The sequence below is a fragment of the Elgaria multicarinata genome, chromosome 3 (assembly GCF_023053635.1).
Source record: "Elgaria multicarinata webbii isolate HBS135686 ecotype San Diego chromosome 3, rElgMul1.1.pri, whole genome shotgun sequence".
NCBI classification, from domain to species: domain Eukaryota; kingdom Metazoa; phylum Chordata; class Lepidosauria; order Squamata; family Anguidae; genus Elgaria; species Elgaria multicarinata.
This window is the reverse complement of record NC_086173.1, coordinates 159,030,938-159,051,850: the sequence shown is the minus strand read 5'-3', so window position 1 is coordinate 159,051,850 and position 20,913 is coordinate 159,030,938. Positions and strand designations below refer to the sequence as shown.

The 20,913-nt window shown below is 48.1% G+C and overlaps 1 protein-coding gene across 2 annotated transcripts; it reads left to right on the top strand.

The window, feature by feature from the left end:
• Positions 1 to 6,870: 6,870 nt before the first annotated feature.
• LOC134396127 (zinc finger protein 271-like) lies at positions 6,871 to 20,551 on the top strand. 2 transcript variants are annotated; one of them, XM_063122494.1, is made up of 4 exons: positions 6,871 to 6,944; positions 8,233 to 9,211; positions 11,534 to 11,639; positions 16,849 to 20,551. In XM_063122494.1, the coding sequence occupies exons 2-4, from the start codon at positions 8,417 to 8,419 to the stop codon at positions 18,963 to 18,965; spliced, it is 3,018 nt and encodes a 1,005-aa protein (XP_062978564.1). In that variant the 5' UTR covers positions 6,871 to 6,944; positions 8,233 to 8,416; the 3' UTR covers positions 18,966 to 20,551. The 2 variants fall into 2 exon arrangements, with proteins under 2 accessions (XP_062978564.1, XP_062978563.1); XM_063122493.1 differs by having other exon boundaries at positions 16,846 to 20,551.
• Positions 20,552 to 20,913: the final 362 nt, after the last annotated feature.

Sequence of the window (20,913 nt, the reverse complement as noted above, 5' to 3'; positions counted from 1 at the left end):
AAAACTAATTTTAAAACAACAAAATAACAATAAATAAAAAAAACAGCAATGATCCCTTCTTACCTGTAGTCTTTTCTAGTATAATTATTTATTACACAAGGGTTCCCCTACCTGGGGCCTACCAGAGGTTTAGGACTACAACTCCTACGATCCTTGGCCATTGGCTGGGGCTGATAGGAGTTGTAGTCCAACACATGTTGAGTAGTCCAACACATCCCAAAGGTCTCAGGTGAAAGCTGAATGACCACCAATTTCAATGGCTTTAAAATGGAGTTCCAGGAGGAGAGGTCTATCAATGGCTACTAGTCCTGATGGCTTTTGTATCTGGTCAAGAGGGCAGGGCTCCTGCAGCTTTAACTCTTGTGGTAAAGAGGAAATTTCACCAGGTGCTGCCTGCATACAAATGATACCTGCTGAAATTCCCTTTTCCTATATAACAGTTGAAGATAAGGAGCTCAGTCCTCCTTTCCATACAGCCACCTAATCTAGTATGATCTCTGCATCTCTCCAGGGAACACTGTGGAAACACTGGCTTTTGGCTTCCCCTCTGGTGATACGAGCAGTGATTTCTCTTGTGTAGTTTTGATTTTATTTTTTTGTCTTCTTGCTATTCAGCTCTTGAGAGTTTTATTTCTGGTTCTAAAATGTTATTTAGGGTGACCATACGAAAAGGAGGACTGGGCTCCTGTATCTTTAACAGGTGCATAGAAAAGGGAATTTCAGCAGGTGTCATTTGTATATATGGAGAACCTGGTGAAATTCCCTCTTCATCACAGCAGTTAAAGCTGCAGGAGCTATACTGCATTATACTGAGACCAGATTTAAAAGAGGGCAGCTTTAACTGGTGTGATGAAGAGGACATTTCACCAGGTTCTCCATATACACAAATGACACCTGCAGAAATTCCCTTTTCAATACGACTGTTAAAGATTCAGGAGCCCTGTCCCCTTTTCATGGGGTCACCCTAACGTTGTTCTGTGTTTGGAGGCTGTTCTTGCCAGGAGGTTCAGCTCAGGAAACTGAAACTGGGGAGAGAGCAAATTACCTTGCCGTCCTATGCATGTCTACTCTGAAGCCAGCCTCATTGAATTCCATTCAGCTTACTTCCCAACAGGTGTTTAGGGAGCTGGACCCAGATTTAGCCATACTTAGAGAATACTCACTGAAATCTGTGGGACTTAACTTAGCCACGACTAACGTGTCCCATTGATTTCAGTGGGTCCCTTCTAAACCCACTTTGTCACCCTATACTAGATTCGATTTATAGGCAGACCAACTTTGAGTTTTGGCGGTACTCATAAATGAGAACTCAGAGCCAGCAAATTCAACGGAGCAATGGTAGATTCAGTTAGGAATTTCAAAGACAGATATCAACGCGAAATTGAGGAAGTACAATTCATTTAAAAAAAATTCAACTCTATGTCTTCTGGACTGAATAAGGACAAAGGTTTTTTATTATTATTGAAATCACACTAGTTCTGTTAATCGGCTCACCATTGCAATGTTGTCTGAGTTATCACCCAACAATATTTTGCATTAAAATAATAATCGCTGTTTGTACTTTTTGCATTTCAATTCCCTGCGTCAAAATGGATTACATCCCCCAGGCCCTTCCAACATGGCATAAATCTGCCAATTTGAGGTTAACACACCATGCTTCTGAGGAAGTGGACAGTATCCACAAAAGCCTGTGCTAGAATAAATGTTGTTGTCTTTAAGATGGCACAAGATTCTTTGTTGTTCTTGCAACAAAAAGGACTCTCTTGTGCAACGCAGATAGAATTTATAAAATCTACTGCCAGAAGATGTCGTGAATCCCATTGGTTACTATAGAGATGACTAGGGAGACCGTACAGAAAGGAGGACAGGGTTCCTGTATCTTTTAACAGTTGTATTGAAAAGGGAATTTCAGCAGGTGTAATTTTTATGCATGCTGCACCTGATGAAATTCCTACCATACTTCATCCCAACAGTCAAAGCTGCAGAAGCCCTGCCTAGTGTGACAAGACACAAAAACGGGCAGGGCTCCTGCAGCTTTAACTGTTGTGATGAAGAGGGAATTGACACCTCTTCATCACAACATCTGCTGAAGTTCCCTTTTCAATACAACTGTTAAAGATACAGGAGCCCTGTCCTCCTTTTCATAGGGTCACCCTATATTTTCCCATTTCACAGGCCACACAGCAATGTGGCCAGTGTACGTCTACTCAGAAATCAGTCCCATTATGTTCAACAGGGTTTACTTCCAGGAAAATGTTCAGATGGTTACTGAAAAGTAAGCCCTACAGTATCCATTGGGGGCTTACTCTCGAGTAAATATGCATAGGATCGCAGTCCAGCTCAGCGACGCTGTTGTTCTCACAGCAAATCTAAAAAAACAAAAACCGCACATCAGAATGGAGGGGAAAACACAGCCCCATAATACTGCAGAAACAGCAAGGCGATGTTGCCGCAGAAGATAAAAAAATAAATAAAATACAGCAATAATAGGAGGAGGGCAAGCATAAATCACATGCGCTTTTCTCTTTCTCGTTTTTCTGCCCTGTGCATGATAAGAGCTTGGGTGTGGGGAAAACAACTGCATGGATTTGGGCAACGCTCCTTTCCCGCCCACCCCCCAAAGATTCCAGATTCTTCCTCTCCTCCCCTTTCTTATACTCTCACCTCCTGGCTGCTGCTGCAAAAAAAGCTTGTTTTTAACTTACTGATCCCCACGTGGGTGCCAGAAAAAGTCCCTGGGTTAAGAGATTCAAAATCCACTTTCTGGGGAAGGGGAGGAGCCTTCATGCGGTGTGGATAACAGGAGGACCGTCTTGTTGCAAAGACACCCCCCCTCCCTCCAATTCCAAGCCTCTCTAGGAGTCAAGGCTCTACCACTTTAACTCTTGGGTGCCCAAAAGGTCGCTCCGCCCTGGAAATCAACGGCTTAGGGCGCAGTGCGATGCATTTTTAAGACGGGGGAAAAGATTCTACAATTCCCAGCATTCTCCAGCCCGCAAGGCCGGCTGGAGGTTGCTGGGAGTTGTAGGATCTTGTTTTCTGTCTAGCTACATTGCATTGTATCCTTAGAAAAATTAATAACTAGGCTAGGGTGACCATATGAAAAGGAGGACAGGGCTTCTGTATCTTTAACAGTAACGTAGAAAAGGGCATTGCAACAGATGTCAACTGAAGTGGGTGAAATTCCCTCTTCATCACAACAGTTAAAGCTACACTAGCTATAGTAGAGTAGCCAGATACAAAAGAGGGCAGGGCTTCTGCAGCTTTAACTGTGTTGATGAAGAGAGAAGAATTTCACCATCTTCAATTGACACCTGCTGAAATTCCCTTTTCTACATTACAGTTAAAGATACAGGAGCCCTGTCCTCCTTTTCATATGGTTACCCTACTTTAGATAAATGGCGGTTTGAAAAAGCTGAGGCCCTGCATTATTTTCAAATGGGAGTGACACCCTCTACCACATAACTGTGGGAACTGTAAAGTCAGCCCAATTAAATCTCCAGGGAGCATACAGCAGCCCGCATTGGCCACTGACGAAGACTTCTTGTTGAAACGCATTTGGCCTTTTTATTCTACGTTGTTTCTGCTAGACATTTGTTTTTGTGCAATATGCTATTGCACTTTTAATGCAATACTATTGTTAATCTTAACTTTATTCTTGTACATTAAGTACTATTGTTCTACTTTATATATATCCTTAACTTTTTGTTTAGTATAGCTAGAAAGACCAGATACAAAAGAGGGCAGGGCTCCTGCAGCTTTAACTGTGGTGATGGAAGGGGGAATTTCACTAGGTACTACATGCATACAAAGGACACCTGCTGAAATTCCCTTTTCTGTACAACAGTTAAAGATACAGAGAGCTTCGGCTATGGGGCGGCATATAAATTTAATAAATAAACAAACAAATTTTCCATAGGGTCACCCTAGACATGCGTCACCCAAAAAGGGCGGTGAAAGAGGTCGCCGCTTTGCATCACATTTGGATATGCTGGCTTATATGTATAGAAGCAAATGTAGAAATAAACCCTGCAATTTAAACAGAAGTACAATAGTGGCTAAGGCTGTGAGCAGCTGCTAAACACTGGTGGTTAATCTCCAAGTCCCTGTTATTAGTTCTGGATCTTTAAACCAGATTTGGACTGGACACTGTACTCCAAACAGAGGACTGCTCCAACCTGTTTTGCAAGAGAAGATTCAAGGGAACAAAATTCCCTCTCTTTTTCTGCCCTGTCCCGGGTCTGTGAGGACACAGCTGCACGAATAACGGACCCCCATATCCAGCCCTTTCTCCCACCCCACCCACCGCCCACCAACTCCTCAAATCTGCCTTCCCCTTTTCCTCTTCTCCTTTTTTAGAGCCACCATCATACAAAAACACCCCCCCACAAGCTTTGAAAACTCACTGCTTCTACATGGATGCAGTGCTGAGAAATTCAAAATCCAGCTTCTGAGGAAGAGGAGGAGCCTGTGGGCAGTGCACGGATTGAGCACACGTGTGCACTCACTCACTCACTCACACACACACAATTCCCACGCCTCTCTAGGACTCAGGGCTCTGCAGCTTTAACTCTTGGCTGTTGGACCCTCAGTTTTACTCGGAATGCTATTGAATTTTCTCCTCCGACAGCGAAGTTTGTCGGCAGCAGCAGCAGCAGCAGCCTCCCTTGTGCCCGTCCCGCACCAACCCAGCACCCTCCAGGTGTGGAGAGCTGTAACTTCCATCCTCCCCCACCCCCCGACCAGTGGCACCTGGAGGGCAGAATGTCGTGGGGAGGGGGTGTGTTCTGCAGCTTTGAAGATGACTTTGGGGGTGCTCTTGGATCCAGAACTGTCACTTGAGGCACAGGTGAACCCAGTGGCAAAGAGCACCTTTTACCAGCTTAGGCTGGTATACCAACTGCACCCTTATCTGGACAGAGATAGCCTAGCTACAGTTATCCATGCTCTGATAACCTCTCGCTTGGATTACTGCAATGCGTTATACGTGGGGCTGCCTTTGAAAACGGTCCGGAAGCTTCAGCTGGTACAAAACAGGGCAGCCCGTTTACTAACAGGGACTGGCCGGCGAGATCACATTACGCCAGTTCTTTTACAACTTCGTTGGCTGCCGGTCCAGGTCCAGGCCCGATTCAAAGTGCTGGTATTGACATTTAAAGCCCTAAATGGTTTGGGGCCAGGTTATTTGAAGGAACGCCTCCTCCCATATGTACCTGCCCGGACCTTAAGATCATCTACAGAGGCCCTTCTCCGTGAGCCCCTGCTGAAGGAAGTGAGGCAGGTGGCTACTAGGAGGAGGGCCTTCTCCACTGTGGCACCCCGATTGTGGAATGAGCTCCCCAGAGAGGTCTGCCTGGTGCCTACACTGTACTCAGGCCCAGTGCTGCCGTAGAGGCAACTCAGGCGGCCGCCTAGAGAGCCAAGCAAACGAGGGCGCCAAACAGCATATCCAGAAGCTGCTCTCCTAGAGCGGCTTCCAGGTGTGCTGTTCCAAAGCCTCCGCCCCAGCCTCCGCCCAACCCCAGCGTCCTGGCTCCTTCGAAGCCAGGATGCTGGGGTTGGAGGCGGAGGCTTCAGTACGGCACGCCAGGAAGCCATTTCCAGGCGCGCCGCTTCAAAGCCTCTGCCCTGCCCCCCAACCCCAGTGTCCTGGCTTCAAAGCCGGGAGCGGGAGGGAGCGGGCGGTGAGTGGGCGAGCAAGGGGGGAGCCATAGCGGTGAGTGAGCGAGCGGGGGCGGCGGGTGAGCGATGGGGGCAGCTGGAGCGTGTGAGCAAGGGGAGAGCTGGAGCAGCAAGTGGGCGGGGGCGGCGGCGGCGGGCGGGCAGGACGGTGGGCGAGCGAGTGGGTGGGTGGGAGCAGTGAGTGAGCGAGTGGGGGGAGGGCGGCTTCAGAACGCGCCTGCCTAGGGCACAATATAGTCTGGCGCCAGCCCTGACTGTACTCCTTTCATCACCAGCTGAAGACCTTTTTATTCTCTCAGTATTTTAACACTTAATTTTAACTTAAATTTAAATTTTACTGTTTTAACTCTGTATTTTAATCTTATATCAATTTTGCTGCGTGGTTTTATCCTGGTTGTGCTTTTTATACTGTATTTTGTATTTGTGCTTTTAACCTGTTGGTTGTTTTATTATGGTTTTAATTTTTGTGAACCGCCCAGAAAGCTTCAGCTATTGGGCGGTATAAAAATGTAATAAATAAATAAATACATTTGTTTCCCCCCCCCCCGCCTTGGCCCTGTTCCAGTGTAATTTCACAGCAGCCTCATCCAGGGCCGGCCCTACCGTTAGGCAGAGGGAGGGGGCTGTCTCTGGCGACAGATAGGGTGACCCTATGGAAAGGAGGACAGGGCTCCTGCATCTTTAACAGTTGTATTGAAAAGGGAATTTCAGCAGGTGTCATTTGTATATGCATGCAGCACCTGGTGAAATCCCCTCTTCATCACAACCCTTAAAGCTGCAGGAGCCCTGCCCTCTTTTAAATCTGGTCACAGTATAGCTGCTGCAGATTCATGGCTATTTGAACCTGGCTTTCCCTGCTCCTAGCCTGTCCCCCTAACCACGACACCTGCTGAATTAATGCCTGCCCTTTTTTTTATTATTATTTTATTTTGTCAGCTGCGCCTTGCCCCAAAGAAGAGCTCCGGCAAGCTTCTCTACAGCTCCCCGCATCGAGCGTCTGACCCGGGTTCGGGACCACGTCACATGTGGAACATCGACCCGCTTCTTGGCGCCGACAAGCGCCCAAGGTGGCCGGGCAAGCGTTAAAGCCAGCGAGCCGCCGCTCCTAGAGGGGCGTGGGAATTTGCGGGGGGGGGAAGGGCATCTTAGGGGGGAAGGAAGTGGCTTCCGCTTCCTCTTTTGACAGCAGCACTTTGAAAATTCCCAGCAGAGGACATTGGGGATGTTGGCAGCACTTTGAGGGGTGGGGGGAGCAGAAACAGGTGAGTTCAAAGGAGGGGGGGCATTGGTGGGGGGGGGGAGAAAGATGTGCTCTGATGCAAAGCATGATGGGAGGAAGAAATGCAGAGGGGGAGGGCGATAGATTGCGCAGGAGCCCTCCCCGCCCACATGGCAGTCTGATGCATGTCTCCTCCGAAGTAAGACTCATCGGTAAGTTGACTCCCAGCTAAGCCTGAGCTGGGTGGCGCCCCTTAGTAAGAGGCAAAGGAAGACCGGCTTCCCCATCTCTTTCTTCAGTTCTTTCCTGAACCCTGTGCCCCTCCGGATGTGCTTCTGGCAGGGGCATGCTGGGAGTTGTAGTCCGAATGCATCTAGAGGGGGCCCAGGTTTGAAAAGGCTGCTCTAAGGTGCTGCCCTTCTGCAAAGCCTGATCGTGGAGCTAGCCCAGGATTGGCTCCACGCCGGTCTTTCCCAGCCTATGAACCCTTTCCAGACTGGACTTACAGTCGCCTTGCAGGGCCAATGTTCAGGGGTGATGGTGTTGTAGCCCACAACATCTGGATGGTTGAGTAGGGTGACCCTATGGAAAGGAGGACAGGGCTCCTGTATAGGAGAAAAGGGAATTTCAGCAGGTGTCCTTTGTACGGCTCCTGTATTTTTAACAGTTGTGTAGAAAAGGGAATTTCAGCAGGTGTCCTTTGTCGGCAGGCAGCACCTGATGAAATTCCCTCTTCATTCCAACAGTTAAAGCTGCAGGAGTATAGGTAGCGTGACCAGATATGAAAGAGGGCAAGGCAGCTTTAACTGTTGTGATGAAGAGGGACTTTAACCGGGGGCTGCCTGCCTACCAAGGACACCTGCTGAAATTCCCTTTTCTCCGCAACTGTTAAAGATACAGGAGCCCTGTCCTCCTTTCCATATGGCCACCCTACTTTTGAGTATTCTTTTCCAGCCCTCCCTGGAGTTTTCGGGCATAGAAGCTGGGAACCTTTGTACACAAAACATTTGCTCTAGCACCAAAGGACTAGGAACACAGGATGCTGCCTTCTCCCGAGTCAGACCACTGGCCCATCTGGTTCAGCATTGTTTACACTGGCTGGCAGGCGGCTCTTCCATATTTCCGTTTGTGTGCGTGTTTGTACACAATCTCCTTCTTCAAAAGCTTAGCAGGGAACCTGGGTTCGTGTTCTATTATAGGTGCCTGTTATGTAATATTCTACGCTGATAGGAACGTGGTTCCGGACAAGGGATTTGTGAGGCCCGTGTTTTTTTCTGTTTAAAGAAAAACTCTCAAATGTGGTGTTTGCGTGTCTCTCTTTCTCCCTGAAGGGCACATCTTCTGAAGTCAAGAGGCAACGTTACCAGCTCCTGTGTGGCCAAGAGACTCTGAACCCTGTCTCCGTTCATTCGGCCCCTTGACGTTGCGTAAGGCTTGGTGGCTGGGCATTTTCTTCACGTATGCGGAAGAAATTGGGATCCGAAGGGGAGCTGGTTGAACTGAGGCGAGGACAAAATGGCCGCCGAGCGAGAGGCAGTGGCCTCTTCGGGCCGGCTCCCGTACGAGGCTGTGGGAGACAAGGGGGTGAAAACGGAAGAGCTGGACCCCACGGGCCTTGCGCCGTCGGAGGGTACGAAACGATCCAGAAAGGCCCCTCACTTTACCCAAGCCGGAACCATCGGAGAATGTCTTAGCTGGGCAGCGGCAAAACAAGCGGAACGTGACCTGGACGATGGGTTGCTGTCCCACTGCTGGGAAGCCCAGTGGCAAGAGTTCTTACGGACGGTGCAGCCTCCTTCTTCAGGGTGGAGCAACTCACAGGTCTCGGGGGGGCCACTTCCGGCCCCCTGTGCCGCATCGGCTGGTGTTTACCAGGGACCTGCCATGCGAGAGGGAGCGAGTGGACTCCTGCTAGGCCTCAGGGAGGGGTCCCCCGAGGCCAATCCCAACGCAGACCCTGGAGAGGAAGCGGACGACGAAGACGCCATCAAGGGGGAGGCCCTGCCTGAGGAAGCCCTCAGCGCCGAGATGCAGCGGCAGCGCTTCCGGTGGTTCTGCTACCAGGAGGCTGAGGGACCCCGGGAGGTTTGCGCCCAGCTCCGGGCGCTCTGCCTCAAGTGGCTGCGGCCTGAGCTGAACCCCAAGGAGCAGATGGTGGAGCTGATCGTCCTGGAGCAGTTCCTGGCCATCTTGCCGGAGGAAATCCAGAGCTGGGTCAGTGAAGGTGGGCCGGAGACCTGCACCCAGGCGGTGGCCCTGGTGGAAGACTTCCTGCTCAGGCAGCAAGAGGCCGAGAGGTGGAAGCAGGAGGTGAGTGTGTTTCCCCTCCTGGTGAGGGTGCAGAATAATAATAATAATAATAATAATAATAATAATAATAATAATAATAATACATTTATTTCTTACCCGCCTCTCCATTTTGATCGAGGCGGGGAACAACAGCAAGTATAAAATATTTATTTTATTTATTTATTTTATTTATTTATTACATTTTTATACCGCCCAATAGCCGAAGCTCTCTGGGCGGTTCACAAAATACATAAAATAATGATTAAAAACATAGTATACATTTTTAAAACTTCCTAAAAACATCCTAAAAATTCCCCTGGATAGGCCTGCCGGAAGAGATCAGTCTTTATAGCTTTCTTAAATGCTAAAGAACTGTTAAGTTGACGAATCTCCTCTGGCAGGCCATTCCACAATCTGGGAGCAGCAGAAGAGACGGTCCTCTGGGTAATTCCTGTCAGCCTAACTTTGACTGACTGAAGTAGATTCTTCCCAGAGGACCTGAGTGTGCGGGGTGGATTGTACGGGAGAAGGCGATCCCGCAGGTAGCCTGGACCCAAACCTTGTAGGGCTTTAAAGGTGATAACCAGCACTTTATACTTCGCCCGGAAACTAATTGGCAGCCAGTGAAGAGATTTTAAAGCTGGTGTAATGTGGTCACCCCTAGGTGTACCGGTGACCAGCCTGGCTGCCATATTTTGAACTAGTTGAAGTTTTTGGACTAGGCACAAAGGTAGCCCCTATGTACAGTGCATTGCTGAAGTCGAGCCTTGAAGTTACCAGCGTGTGCACGACCGTCTTTAGGTCTTCCGACTCTAGGATGGGGCGCAGAACTTCAGCCCGAGGGCCAGGATTCCGTTCCGGAGAAGCTCTCAGAGGGCCGCGTTCCTGTGGTGGGCGGGGCCAAAGGCAAAAGGGGCGGGGCCGAGAAGACCAGCATAGTATTGCTTAAAGCTCTTCCTGTCTGGAACGAAACTTTGGGAGAGGCCCTTTCCAACTTTTAGAACGGGGAGGAAATGGCACAAGAGCCGGGAAAGTGCTGCACGATTGGTGGTTGGGGGAAAGGGTGTGTGGCCAGAAGAAGGAGCGTAGTTTTCTAGGGGGCGGTGGAGGGATGGATACGGCCTACAGGCTCCAGGTTTTGAAGCACTGTTGTGGAGATCAGCCCTTCCGGACCTCACTTTTCTTGCAGCCTTCCCATTCCTGACGCTGTTCAGACATTTGGGACTACTACACCCAGCATCCCTGACCATTGGCCATACTGGCTGGGGATGATAAAGTTGAAGTCCAATATATCTAGTGGGCACTTAGATTAAGGAAGGCTTTTTTGCTTCATATGTTAGAATGTAAGAAGAGCCCTGCTGGATCAGACCAAGGGTCCATCTAGTCCAGCACTCTGTTCGCACAGTGGCCAACCAGCCATTGGCCAGGGATGAACAAGCAGGACATGGTGCAACAGCACCCTCCCACCCATGTTCCCCAGCAACTGCTGCACACAGGCTTTCTGCCTCGAATACTGGAGATAGCACACAACCATCAGGGCTAGTAGCCATTGATAGCCTTCGCCTCCAGGAATTTATCCAACCCCTTTCAATGCCATCCAAATGGGTGGCCATCACTACATCTTGTGGTAGTGAGTTCCATTGTTTAACTATGAGCTGTGTGAAGAAGTCCTTCCTTTTATGTGTCCTGAATCTCCGAGTGTGGATCTTTATGTAGCCAAAGCAGGACAAGAGGGGGGTAATCAATAAATTTGTAGTAAACTCCAATACAGCCCACCCACCCCATGCATGCATATGCAAACAGTAAGGACTAAGTGTGCACGGTGGGCAAAGACTGATCACTGACTCTTGTGGGGACCAGAAAGCTTGGGGGATGGAATAGAGCAAGGGTAGCCAATGTGGTGCCCGTGGGCACGAATGTGCCCCTTGACAGCTTTTTGGGGCACCTGCCATGGTGCGCTACCTCTCCCACTTTTAAAAAGCAACATCACATTTTTCTTCCTAGCAGCTGGGATTGCTGTGAGATGGTTTCCGTGAGAGCTGAAAACGGGGGGTTCAAAGTTGTGTCAGGGTTCGGCCCCCACCTCTGCGTTGTACTCAGTCTTTGGGGCAGGTGACTTGTCCTTTGCCACGCCTCCCGTGGCAGCCATTTTGTGGTGGTGCCCAGGACAGTTTCTCACATTGCTTAATGGGTCCCCCCAAAAAGGTTGCCTAATCGTGGAACAGAGTATCCCGGAAGAGGGCATGGCCGGCACTGAACAGGAACACTCCACAAGGCCACATTTGGATGTAGGTCACCCATGTCAGCTTCTTCCCTCCCAGCATCGTGCCTCTCGCATTTCAGGTGCTGGGAGAATTCGAGGAGGTGGCGATGTGTTTCTCCAGAGAAGACGATGCTGAAGAAAGGCAGCCGTTCCGGGAGATCAAACAGGAGGGGGCCAGCTTGCTGGGTAAGGTTGTTTCCCTGTGCCTGGGTACTTGGGGGTAATGATTTCTGCCAGGGTTGACTCCTCTTGCAAAAGAGGGCTGTCTCCGAGCTTCCAGAACCCGCTTTTGTTTTTTAGTAAAACTCCCGAGAGCCACCAACCAGAGTGAAGCGCCAAATGGTAGCTTAGGGCACAGGCATAGGCTTCAAATGAAAGAGCAAGGTGTCTCTGCACATAGGCGTGCGTGAGGGGTGTTCCGGGTGTGCCCAAGCACACCCTAATGTCTCAAGCAATAAGCGCTGAATTGAGGGGGGCGTTGAGTAGGGATCCAAAGGGGAATCCAGATGCTTTGCTGCCACACTGAAGAACCGCTGCTCTGAGCTTTATCACACCAGCGTTATACTGCACAATCACTGTAAATTGCGTGCAAAGGACGCTGAAGTTTCCCAGCTTATAATCTGCTTTTATTGTGAAGTACTCCCATGCATCCTGCTTAGGGTTGCCAGACGTCCCGGAAAACCGGGAATGTCCTGGTTTCCAAGCATTTCCAAAATGTCCCGGCCAGTCAGTCAAGAATCCTGGATTCCTGTTCCAGCCGGCTGGAGGAATTCCACCCTCCGAAACGGTGCCTTGAGCCTGCTCAGTGGAGTGTAAGTCTCCATATTGAAGCCGCCTCTAGCTTTTGAGAAATAGTGGAGGAATGTAATTTAGTGTCATTTTTCTCTGTCTGTTTGCTTAAACTGTTCTTTGCCTATTATTTATTTGTAGGTGCTTAAGTACTTTGGGGTGCAATCCCATGTATACTTACCTGGGAATAAGTCCTATTTAACTTAATAGGATTTGTTTCGGAGTAGACACACATAGGATTACAGTGTTAGATAACTAAAGCTTAGATAGCTTTCTTTCTTTCCCAGTTTTTTTAAAATAATCCTAGCCCCCCCCCTCACCCCCCCCCCAAATTTGTCCCAGTTTTGTGGATTCAGAATAGGGCAACCCTAATCCTGCTTTAATTGTGCTTCTTAAACAAAAGAAGTGCAATATTTTGCTACTAGTTTTTGAGCGTATCATTTGTTGTTTTCCGAGCGGCCCCTGGGCCACAGGAGCAGGATTTGAAGAAAAATTGAACAAATACTTACATCTATGCTTACATAGAAGTATAGCTTCCAAATCACGTGACGTACTGGTTCCTCTCTATTTGGCCCTGGTTAGGCCTCATCTAGAGTATTGCGTCCAGTTCTGGGCTCCACAATTCAAGAAGGACGCAGACAAGCTGGAGCGTGTTCAGAGGAAGGCAACCAGGATGATCAAGGGTCTGGAAACAAAGCCCTGTGAGGAGAGACTGAAAGAACTGGGCCTGTTTAGCCTGGAGAAGAGAAGATTGAAGGGAGACATGATAGCACTCTTCAAATACTTAAAAGGTTGTCACACAGAGGACGACCAGGATCTCTTCTCGATCCTCCCAGAGTTCAGGACACGGAATAACGGGCTCAAGTTAAAGGAAGCCAGATTCCAGCTGGACATCAGGAAAAACTTCCTGACTGTTAGAGCAGTACGACAATGGAATCTGTTACCTAGGGAGGTTGTGGGCTCTCCCACACCAGAGGCCTTCAAGAGGCAGCTGGACAAGTATCTGTGGGGGATGCTTTAGGGTGGATTCCTGCATCGAGCAGTGGGTTGGACTCAATGGCCCTGTAGGCCCCTTCCAACTCTGCTATTCTATGATTCTATGATCTGTGTAAGCTTTAAAAATAAAGACATCAAAATTGCCACAGTAATAGATATTAAGGAGAGCTTTAAGCACACCAAATTTGAATCGGATTGGGTCATCCGTTGATTTTTTTAATGATTTTTTTACATTTCCCCCCTTAAACCCATTTCCTGGTATGCAAAGGATCTAGCCGCCCGATAGCAACAACAACGGCGACAGCTTAGCGCTGTAGGGGATAATTCGAGGGAAGTGGGTACGTGGGATGACTCTCCCTGAGAGAGTGCCGTTGCTCCTGGCAGCAGGAGCAAAAAGGAATCGCTCTGCTTGGAGCCTCCCTGCTGGAAGCTGCACTTCAAAGAGGCCGGGGCCAGATCTATACGTCGTTGCGAAGGTGCCTTTTTTAAAGACGTACCTAAAAGAAGCGCCTCTTTCTTGACTGTGTGTACTGTGAACTAGGCAGCGCCGCCTGCGGAAGAATGTTGACCCCATTCAAAGACGCTGCTCGGGCTGCTTCCCCCTCTCGTCTTCTTCCATTCGAATAATCCCCCCTCCAACCTTGCGGCTCTTCTGGTGCGTCCCGGCGGCAGCGGCGGCTCTTCCTGCAAAACCCTTTTCTCCCTCGGTGTGTTTGTATTTGCGTTTGCGTGCGCGTGTTCGAGCACACACCGAAGAGAGTCCCGGGGAGATGACACCGCGGGGGAGAGCGAGAGGCAGGAGCTGAACTCGTCCGCCGCGCGCACACAAACGCAAATACAAACACACCGAGGGAGAAAAGGGTTTTGCAGGAGGAGGAGCCGCCGCCGGGATGCGGCAGAAGAGCCGCCGCGTGGGAGGGGGGATTATTCGAATGGAAGAAGACGCGAGGGGGAAGCGGCCAGAGCAGAGCAGCGTCTTCGAATGGGGTCGAGATTCTTCCGCAGGCGGTGCTGCCTAGCTCACAGGACACACAGTCAAGAAAGAGGCGCTTCTTTTAGGTACGTCTTTAAAAAAGACGCCTTCGCAACGACGTGTAGATCTGGCCCCGGCCTCTCTGAAGTGCAGCTTCCAGCAGGGAGGCTCCAAGCAGAGCGATTCCTTTTTGCTCCTGCTGCCAGGAGCAACAGCACTCTCTCAGGGAGAGTCAGGGCACACAGTCAAGAAAGAGCCGCTTCTTTTAGGTACGTCTTTAAAAAAGGCGCCTTCGCAACGACGTGTAGATCTGGCCCAGGAGGAAGAGCCCCAAAGGCTAATATCGCCCCGTAAGCCAGCCAGCGTCACCACAAAGCCCCACCAATGCTAGGACTTGAGGACCGTCTCCTCATTAACCCCGCACCACCTTCAATGGCTCTCCTGCAGTCAGTCAAGCCAAATGTGGAGTAGGGGAACAGTGCCTACAGTGCTTAGTAAATGAATGAATAAAAATAATGTCCTTTACGACTGAGTATTCAATAAATGTTCGCCGTTAAAAAATAATAAAAGGAATTCCCTGGGTGCACAACCTAGTGAAAAGTGTGGTGCACACCTACACAGGTGTAATGCAGGGATTTGTTTTGGTGTAATCTGTCAAGGCGCAGTGGGGGGGGGGGGGTACCAGCCCCCAGACTGCCAAGCCCAAGAGATTTAGTTCTTTGGTTTGGGGGCGCTGTTTTTATACGCCTTTATATTTTTATACGTCTGTATATTTTTATACATCTTTAAGTATGAAAATATGTACATCTTTATCTTTTTCTACATCTTTATGTACATCTTTATCTTTATCTACATCTTTATGTACACCTTTATCTTTATCTACATCTTTATGTACACCTTTATCTTTATCTACATCTTTATGTACATCTTTATCTTTATCTACATCTTTATGTACATCTTTATCTTTATCTACATCTTTATGTACATCTTTATCTTTATGTACATCTTTATGTACATCTTTATGTACATCTTTATCTTTATGTACGTCTTTATTTTTATGTACATCTTTATGTACATCTTTATCTATTTGTGGGCAGTTTGTCTTCTTGTATCGCATATTGTTCTTTTTGCTCTTCGTATTGTATTTTATCCTTTTTGGTCTTTGTAATCCATCCAGAAAATGCTTGTCACTTGGGGCAGATTAAATGAATAAATAAATACAATGAGCCAGTGCGGTACAGTGGTTAGAGTCTTGGACTGGAGAGTCCTGAATTTTAGTCTCCACTCGGCCATGAAGTTCACTGCGTGACTTTGGGCCAGTCTCAGCCCAGCCTACTTCACAGGGTTGTTGTGAGGATAAAATGGAGAGCAGCAGGACTGTGGAAGCCCCCCTGGGCTCCATGGATGAATTGGTGTAATATACGTGTAACAAATAACGTAAAAATAAGATAAATAACTGCAGGAGCCCTGCCCACTTTTGTATCACTGTGCCTGTTGTGATGAAGCTTTAACTGTTGTGATGAAGAGGGGATTTCACCAGGTGCTGCATGCATACAAATGACACTTACTGAAATTCCTTTTCAATACAACTGTTAAAGACACAGGAGCTCTACCATTCTATGATTCTACCCCTACGACCTCCTTAATTTGCATGCCAAGGTTCGGGCATCTTGGTTTCACAGTTTTGTCTTTACAGCCCAGATGGACAGTTAGAACAGTGGTTCCAAAACTTTTTCAGGTAACCGCCCCCTTGGTTCAACAAACTCATGCCCAGTGCTCCCTACCCTACCCTATAAAAATTATTATTCAGAATAGCGGTTTTCAACGACCCACTAAGGAAGACAATAACAAAAAAATTCAAAACAGTAACAATTAATTGAATATTTATTCAAAATCCAATTACATTTTTTTTAGTTTATTCAATTAAACAGAACTAATGAACTTGATCCAGTGATATCACCTTTTCAAAGTCTGATAGTCATTTAGCAAGAATATTAGATATCACATTTAGTAACTAGGGTAGATAGAGTACCTCACTATTCTGTAAATTCTTAATGTGATGGATGGGCTTGATGAAGGGATACCAGTTTCCCAATGTCTGGTTTAACGTCACTTAACATGAGTCTTAAATCACCACGTTTAGTAATCTGGAGTCGATTTCTTTGCTTGGAGAGAAGTAGGCAGACCACACTAAAACCACATTCCACCAAATATGATGTTGGAAATGCAACCAGGAGCTTCTGAACCACTCTCCATAGTGCAGGATAGCGATCAGAAATTTCCTTCTGTAACCAAAACTCCTGGAACGGAAAAGACCACCTCGAGCGCCCCCCTGCCACCCTGCCTCTTAATGCCCCCTGCTGTCCCCTTGCCTCTTAATGCCCCTCTATGCAATCCCACCGTCCCCAAGGGGGAAGTACCGCCCACTTTGGGAACCACTGAGTTAGACAGACACAAATCCTCTTTGATTATTATAGATGGTTTTCAGGCAGGATCCCTTTTCTGACTTTTGCTTTCCTGGCCCTTCACATCTCCACATCTAGTCTGAACTGCTCCTGAGTCTACACAGTGGTCAATGCGTTGTTTCCCTCGTTTTCAGGTTTCCTTTCTAACAAGGCCCTCTTCTAATTCCAGCAGCCGGCGGGTGGGACAGCGAGGATGAAAGAGCGTCATTCGAGATGTCGTTGGAAAGAATCGAGCCTCGAGACCCGGAAGAAGGCCTTGTAGATCGCGAGGGAGCCAGGTGGGAGCAGATGGACAAGAGAGAGAATAAATCCATCCTTTGCCAGAATGGCAACTCCGGTGAGACCGCAGTCCAGCACAGACTCTACGCGGGAAAGAGAAGGCATGTGTGCAGTATCTGCGGGAAAGCCTTTACTCAAAAGTCAAACCTCAACAGACACCAGAGAACCCACATGGGAGAAAAAAAGTTTCAGTGTTTGAAATGCGGGAAAAGCTTTAACTGGGAAACAAGCTATATGAGGCACCAGAGATTTCACACGGGTGAGAAGCCTTTCCCCTGTTTAGACTGCGGGAAGAGCTTCAGTCGAAGTGCAAACCTGATTATCCATCAGAGGATTCATACGGGAGAGAAACCACATCGGTGTACAGACTGTGGGCAAAGCTTTAGTCAGATCTCTAACCTTGTTAGACACCACAGAGTCCACACAGGAGAGAAGCCTTATAAATGCTTAGAGTGTGAGAAGAGCTTCACTCAAAAATCGAACCTTATCAAACATCAAAGTGTCCACTCGGGGGACAAGCCCCACAGATGTTCAAATTATGGGAAAAGGTTAAATCAGAGACCGAATCGCAGTAGACTAGAGAGGACTCCCCTCGGTGAAAACCCGTGTAAATGCTTCAAGTGTGGGAAGGTCTTTTCTCGGAGAGGGAACCTTCTTAGACATCAGAGTATCCACACAAAAGATAAACCGCATAAATGTCCAGAGTGTGGGAAACGGTTCAACCAGAGGACAAACCTTAATGCTCATCAGAGAATCCACACTGGAGAGAAACCATACAGATGTCCAGACTGTGGGAAAAGCTTCCGGTGGAGGGCCCATCTCATGATACACAAGAGGTTGCACACTGGGGAGAAGCCGCACAAATGTGCCGATTGCGGACAGAGCTTTAGTCAGAGATCCAACCTTGTTAGACATCACAGAATTCACACCGGAGAGAAGCCATTTAAGTGCTCGGACTGTGAGAAGAGCTTTGGTCAGAAATCAAACCTTATTAAGCATCAACGAATTCACACAGGAGAGAATACATTCAATCCGAGGCCAAGCCGCATTAGACGGGAGAGAATGTTCGTGGGAGAGGATCCGTATAAATGTTTCAGATGTGGGAAAATATTTTCCCGGAGAGGGAATCTTCTTAGACATCAGAGCATACACACCAGAGAGAAACCACACAAATGCGCCGATTGCGGGAAAAGGTTCAATCAAAGAACGAACCTCATCAGCCATCAGAGGATCCACACAGGTGAGAAACCTTTCAAATGTTTGGATTGTGGGAAAAGCTTTCGTCAGAGCCCACACCTTATTAAGCATCAGAAAGTCCATACGGAAAAGACATCATACGGAAGTTTAAATTATGAGGAAAATGTCGATCAGGAGTCAAATGGTGGTAGACAGGAGAGAATCTATATGAGGGAAAACCCATACGAATGTCCTAAGTGTGGGAAAATCTTCAATTGGCAGTCAAACTTCATTAGACATCAGAAAATTCATGCTGGTGAAGAGCCTCATAAATGCTCTGACTGTGGGAAAAAATTCAATCAGAGGAAAAACCTCATTGCTCATCAGAGAATCCATATGAGAGAGAAGCCCTACAAATGCACAGACTGCGGGCAAAGCTTCACATGGGAAGCACACCTTGTCATCCATCAAAGAATCCACACAGGAGAGAAGCCTCACAAATGCACAGAGTGTGGGCAGAGCTTCAGTCAGAGGTCCAACCTTATCCGACATCAGAGAGTCCACACAGGCGAGAAGCCCTACAAATGCTCAGAATGTGGTCAGAGTTTCAGTCAAAGAACGCACCTTGTTGTACACCAGAGAATCCACACGGGGGAGAAACCGCACAAGTGCTTGGAGTGCGGGCAAGGGTTCAGTCAAAGGGCACATCTGATTGTGCATCAGAGAATCCACACAGGAGAGAAGCCACATAGGTGCACGGACTGTGGGCAAGGCTTCTGTCAAAGGTCCAATCTTATCAGACATCAGAGATCCCATGCCTGCGAGAAAAAATAGAGCGGCTGAGGCTGCAGGAAAGCTCACGTTGTCTTAGTCAGCCAAAGATACACAGCGAGCAGAATTCTGAATACTTGGATGATGGAGAAAGCTTTTTCTCTGCGGACCCCCTGCCCCCGAGGACGGGCCCAAAACTGTGAAATACACAGGCTGAGTGAGACACTTCCATGAAACCATCAATCTTGTTCAGCGTTGCGACATCTCGTGAGAAGAGAAACCAGGAGGTGACAGCTGTGCCTGGCGCCTCCTTCTCCTAAGCCTTGCAAAGTACCAGCCGCAGCCAAAGCCTGCCAAGGGCCGGTTCTGCTGCCTGGGGAGAAAGGGCACTCTTTGCAATGTAACACCAGTGCTACCGGAAAACCTTTCCACCGTAGGCTTGGCGGGGAGTGGGGAACCCAGTAGCCATTGGAGATTATGCCCTTTTGCGCAGGCCATCGGGGGGGCCCTCCAGATGTTTTGGACTACAACTCCCATCATCCATGATCATCATTCCTGACCCTGCTGACTGGGGACAATGAGAGTTGTCTGCCGCTGCTCTCAGCAAACTTGGGAATGCTCCTTGTTTTGGATTCTACATTTGTTTATTTCCATTGCCGCCTTCTTAAATTCACCTCAAGGTTCTAGTATTTACTGGCCCTGTTCAGAAGACAGGTTTAAGGCGTCTTCCGAACAAGGCGACTCTCTGCTCTACTGGCACTAAACTCCTAGCCAAGTCTAAAATCTCCATCTGTCTCCCATCCTCTTTGCTTCTCATCGCTGGAATGTGCGACGTAACAAACCCTTACGCTAGGCCCACCGCATCAACCCTCCCCAGGCCAAGCGCCACCACCTGAAAACCTGAGGGAGAGTTAAATAAAACCTTTCCCCTAGCTATAAGGGAAACAGGTTTAATTCAGGATCTGCTCTAAATATACTGTGGGTATAATCTGGTGTGGGTGTTTAATAACTGTAAGGCAGTTAAATAATGCCAAGCTGACACGTGGTATTTGGTAGCTCACGAAATTGTTATTTAAAAGCTTTAAATCAAAATATAATACTTTCATTCCTGCCTGATCTAAATTCTCCACACACCAACCACCCCTCTCTCTACCAATCCTAAGTCCCTAGAATTGAAACTCTTCTTACTCTACGACTAAACAATTCTCCTCACGCGCCCTCAAACTCACTTACCTCACAAACTCCCAACCCTCTCCTTATATACTCCTCTTCCCCCCCACACACCTATTACATCACAAACCACACCCACTCAGTTCTAACATTCCATACTTACCAGACATACTAATTCAGACATATACAAGATACTCAATTGTGGGGTAAAGCCACAGAATGTCCTGCTACTTCCCTTCTAACTCTCTCTCTCTTTCTTTTGCTGCCACTTTCCAGCTTCTCCACTTCCCAATACTCTCCTCCCTGGACTAAATCCTGCATCCCCCTCTCTCGCAGTCCCTTCCTAACGTGTCCTTTTACTCGATTGTAAGCCTGCGGGCCGGGACTGCCTTCTCTTTGCCACCGCTCAGCACCCGGCTTGTGGAGGCGCTTTGTGAAATAATATGAATAACAATAAACGAACCTTAAAATACGGAGAAGGTTGGACAGTGTTCAACTGGAGCAGCGAGGAGGAACCTGCAGCCCCCTCAAATGTTGGACTTCAATTCCCATTGTCCCTGACATAGGCGTGCGCAACACGTTTCATGAGGGTGTGCACCCAGGATATATATATATATATATTTTAAAGGCGAACATTTATTGAATACTCAATCATAAAGGGCATTGTTTTTATTCATTTACTTATTAAACATTGTACACTGATGCCCTACTCTACGTTCGGCTTGCCTGACCAGGGGAGGGCCATTGCAGCTGGGGATAGGGGATCATAGAATGGTAGAGTGGAAGGGGCCTACAAGGCCATCTAGTCCAACCCCCTGCTCAATGCAGGAATCCACCCTAA

Bases quoted from the DNA above. Each gene is read 5' to 3' on its own strand.
- LOC134396127 (XM_063122493.1), top strand. From the start codon at position 8,417: ATGGCCGCCGAGCGAGAGGCAGTGGCCTCTTCGGGCCGGCTCCCGTAC. The intron at 9,212-11,533 runs GTGAGTGTGTTT...CTCGCATTTCAG, and splicing joins CCGAGAGGTGGAAGCAGGAG to GTGCTGGGAGAATTCGAGGA. The intron at 11,640-16,845 runs GTAAGGTTGTTT...TTCTAATTCCAG, and splicing joins GGAGGGGGCCAGCTTGCTGG to CAGCCGGCGGGTGGGACAGC.